At 44.7% G+C, this 4,745-nt stretch overlaps 1 protein-coding gene across 1 annotated transcript; it reads left to right on the forward strand.

Annotated features, from left to right (window-relative positions):
• Positions 1-2,097: 2,097 nt before the first annotated feature.
• LOC149079524 (uncharacterized) lies at positions 2,098-4,134 on the forward strand. Its single transcript, XM_089240425.1, has one exon. It carries the CDS (start codon positions 2,098-2,100, stop codon positions 4,132-4,134), a length of 2,037 nt encoding a protein of 678 aa, XP_089096551.1.
• The last annotated feature ends 611 nt before the right edge of the window (positions 4,135-4,745 follow it).

Here is a 4,745-nt window from a genome sequence, read left to right on the forward strand (position 1 = left end):
GGTCTCGTATTTTACACAGACCTAATTTTCCTATATAATTCGGCTCTTTGGAAGGGTGATCTATACCCTCCTCTTTTTCTGGATCACAGTTCCAGAGACCGGAGAAATCACTTCGTAATAACGAAATTTCGTTATAAAGGAATTCGAGGTATTTGAATTTCTCTTACGTAAACTTATTTGTGGGGATTAGAAAAGTGTTCGCTTAAACGAGATTTTTTGCTATAACGGTATTCGTTAAAGCGGGATTCGACTGCATATATAATTTTCGTTCGTTACAGTAAGGTTCCGGGACGAATCGTCAGGGAAGCTGCTAAACGAAGAAGCAAAAGAGGGAAAAACTACCCTGAAAAATATAGCGCGGGAGCCACAGAGAGAAGAAAAGAGAAACGCTCCCCCTGGGGTCTTTTTTCCTGATTATTATTATGATTGGGGTGGTGTTGTAAGGTGTGATGTGCTCGTTGTGTAGCACTTTTCTCTATCCTCCTTAATCAAAATAAATATGATTATTGTTTTGAAAGACGACTCATCAATGAGTACGTGTTCAGTTACTCGACCACGAAGAGGGAGGATCGTTACTGGCGCAGTCGGTAGGATTTAGAACTGAAAAAAAAATCGGGGGAACATTTTGAAGAATAACACTTATGAAGAAGGGCAAAATGGCCACAGCGTTCCTCCATTGTCAAGCTATGAGAAAGAGAAAGCATGGACTGCTGATGACGGGTGGTTCCTGAGAGCACCATTGCTCTGCAGTTGAAAGGTGAAGAGCATCATTGCTCCAGAGGCGTAGGTGGCGAGCATCATTGCTCCAGAGGCGTAGGTGGCGAGCATCATTGCTCCAGTGGCGTAGGTGGCGAGCATCAGCCCCAGTGGCGTATTCAGCGAGCATCAGCTCCAGTGGCGTAGGTGGCGAGCATCAGCTCCAGTGGCGTATTCAGCGAGCATCAGCTCCAGTGGCGTATTCAGCGAGCATCAGCTCCAGTGGCGTATTCAGCGAGCATCAGCTCCAGTGGCGTATTCAGCGAGCATCAGCTCCAGCGGCATAGTTGACGAGCATCATTGCTCCAGAGGCGTAGGTGGCGAGCATCAGCTCCAGCGACGTATTCAGCGAGCATCAGCTCCAGTGGCGTATTCAGTGAGCATCAGCTCCAGTGGCGTATTCAGTGAGCATCAGCTCCAGCAGCGTAGGTGGCGAGCATCAGCTCCAGTGGCATAGGTGGCGAGCATCAGCTCCAGTGGCGTATTGAGCGAGCATCAGCTCCAGTGGCGTATTGAACGAGCATCAGCTCCAGTGGCGTATTCAGCGAGCATCAGCTCCAGTGGCGTATTCAGCGAGCATCAGCTCCAGCGGCATAGTTGACGAGCATCATCTCTAGTGATATACGTGAGAGCATTATTGCCCTGTTGTGTGTCAAGTGAGAGCATCATTGCTCTGTTGTTTATCAAGTGAGAGCATCATTGCTCGGTTGTTTATCAAGTGAGAGCATCATTGCTCTGTTGTGTATCAAGTGAGAGCATCGTTGCTCTGTTGTGTATCAAGTGAGAGCATCGTTGCTCTGTTGTGTATCAAGTGAGAGCATCGTTGCTCTGTTGTTTATCAAGTGAGAGCATCATTGCTCTGTTGTTTATCAAGTGAGAGCATCATTGCTCTGTTGTTTATCAAGTGAGAGCATCATTGCTCTGTTGTTTATCAAGTGAGAGCATCATTGCTCTGTTGTGTGTTGAAACGGCGGTAATTACGCGAGTACTGATTTTTTTTTTTTGTTGGAAAGATACGTCAGTATTATTCGTTCAGAAAATGATATTTTTTTTTTTTGAAACGTCAGTTTATTATTGAGAATGTGATTTTTTTTTTTTTTGAACAGCAGTATTATCGCACATACTAATTTTTTTTTTACAATTATCTTCGAATGTACGATTTTATATATATATATATTTTTTTTTTTTTTTTTGGGGGTTTGTTTGAAATACGTCAGTATTATTGTGCATATATCTATCTATATATTTTTTTTTTCTCGAATGAATAGTCATTAGTATATGACGTAGACTAGGTGCGAACATTTATATAAGTGAAAAAAAAAAACCGCTATACCAAGCAACATGGCATACCTCGGGCGTGCAAGGAGGGATGATTTGGTGGTTTTGGCAGAAGAGTTGGGTCTGGTGGTCAAGGACGGATCGAACATATTGGACTTGAGGAATAGCATCCTCAAATGTGACGGCTATGACGAGGAGTTCATCCGAGAGCAGTTAGCCGTCATCAAGGGAGACAGGGAAGCACGAGAAGAGCGTGACCTAGCTGAAGGGAGGATGCATGAAGAACGAGAACACCTCTTTCGAATGGAAAAACTCCGCCTGGAGATGGAAAGGACAAACGTGTCCACAAATGGACGACAGAATTTTACCTCATTCAGTACGGAACTGACGAGGCTTGTTCCAAAATTTGACGCCAAGGAGGATGATATCGCCTTATTTCTCATAATATTTGAACGCCAGGCGAATAGAATCGGGGTGGACAAAAGAAACTGGGTGTCAGCTTTGCTGACCTTATTGCCGTCAGACATAACCCAATTAATCGCCCGAGAATCGGAAGAGAAGTTTGATGATTATGAGTACATTAAGGAGATCCTCCTTAGAAAATTCAAATTAAGTGCGGAACATTTCCGGCAAAAATTCACCAAACATCAACGCAACCCGGCGAAATCATGGCGAGAATTTGTCTTCGAAATAGCGAATTTCTTCGAAGAGTGGATCCGGGGTCTGGACGTTGGTGACTTCGAGACACTGAAAAGCCTTGTCATTACTGACCAACTAAAACGACGAGTTCCCGGCGATATACGTGACCATTTCGTGGACGAATGGGCCTCTTTCATATCTCCGTCTATCCTAGCTGACAAGCTAGATGAATACGAAAGTGTGCGGTCAAACTTCAAGAAGTTGGGCTCGGGCAATGATAACGTGAAAGATGAAGCAGGCAAATATGGTAACAGTAGAAGTTTTCCTCCTAAAGCACCGAATTCCAGGCCAGGACTCAAAACCGAAACACGTAGAACCTTTGTGAAGCCAACTTGCTATTCTTGTGGCTCGGTTGGGCACATATCGAGGGCTTGCAACAATAACGCGAAAGGGCATGCCGTTGTGAATGCACAGAGTCAATTAACGACGGTGGAACCAAGTGAAGCCTCGAATATTTTGACGGTGAAGGTTTCGGTTCCTGTGTCTTCTGCGAAGGTCACGGGGAAAATCGATGAACTTAAAATTGCACCCATCAAATGCGGAACGAAAAAATTTAAAGCGATTATTGATAATGGAGCTCAGATATCAGTTCTGAGAGAGGATTTGGTGCCTTCGAACTGCGACGGAGAAGGCACTATACGAATAATATCTGCGTTCGGGGAAACTGAGGTAGCGGCACTGAAAGTTATCCCGATGAGAATCGATGATGGTATGCACAGCGACATTCCTGTAACTTGTGCCGTGTCGAAGAAACTTGTTAACGACATGTTAATATGCTCAACTGCGTACGAGGCGCTGTCGGAAAGTGTGCAGCTCACTGGGTCCATTCGGCATACCGGAGACTCAACGATGTCGGTCGTACAACTCCTGGATTCGAACGTGGAAGGAGGGAACTGCATCCCTGATGCATCACAAGTCCCCGATAAAGGAGACAAAGACTTTATCGGTTTGCTAATTGGAGATGGCGATCTCGAGAAGGGCTGGGACTTCGTACGTCTGGGCCAAAGACCTTATGGCGTAAGGAATGGTGTTCTCACTCACTCCGAGAACGTAAACGGCGAAAATATCGTACAGGTTGTCGTTTCCACCTGCAAACGAATGGAAACGCTTCGGATGGCCCATGAAATACCTTTGGCAGCACATCTAGGGGAGCGCAAAACGAAACAACGCATGAAGTATTCGTCGTACTGGCCTACCATCAAAAAGGATGTTCAGAAGTTTCGTAGGAGTCGTCGAGAATGCCAAGTCAGACGCACCGTCACGTATAGAGATCGCCTACCCATCCAACCAATCGTGAGACCCGAAAACCCATTCGAGGTCTGCTGCGTTGACTACATTGGACCCTTAGAACCCAAGTCAAGCAGAGGCCATACATTGCCAGAGTACAACACGTGGGACTGATATTTGATCAGGACGTAGAATTTGGAGATGTGGACTACGCTCCTGTTCACATAAAAATGAAATCAGTCCAGGACATTCAGAACCACGTAATGGGGTTATCTAATAAGCTGGAAGTTCACAGCAACGGCAATTATTCGAAACCGAAAGAATTTTTAGACGTGTTCAGCAGTCGGGGAATGTATATATTAGGAAAGTACACGGAAAATGTTTGTAAATGTGAATGCATTTCAGTGCATATGTATTACTAATGTGTATTCAGTATGGTATTTTCATTGATCCCACGATGGTAATTGTTGATTTTGTGATTTTTTTTTTGTATGTGTGCTTGAACATGTTTTTCTTTGTTCATTTCTTTTCCTAAATGTGGTAAGCTCAGTTGTCTTGAAAAAAAAAAGATAGACAATGAGCTCCCAAGGGGGGACGAGTAAGGTTCCGGGACGAATCGTCAGGGAAGCTGCTAAACGAAGAAGCAAAAGAGGGAAAAACTACCCTGAAAAATATAGCGCGGGAGCCACAGAGAGAAGAAAAGAGAAACGCTCCCCCTGGGGTCTTTTTTCCTGATTATTATTATGATTGGGGTGGTGTTGTAAGGTGTGATGTGCTCGTTGTGT

This window comes from Pholcus phalangioides, unplaced genomic scaffold, assembly GCF_987345545.1.
Source record: "Pholcus phalangioides strain wild (caught in Gottingen) unplaced genomic scaffold, Ppha-v1.0 ptg000012l_1, whole genome shotgun sequence".
Taxonomy (NCBI): domain Eukaryota; kingdom Metazoa; phylum Arthropoda; class Arachnida; order Araneae; family Pholcidae; genus Pholcus; species Pholcus phalangioides.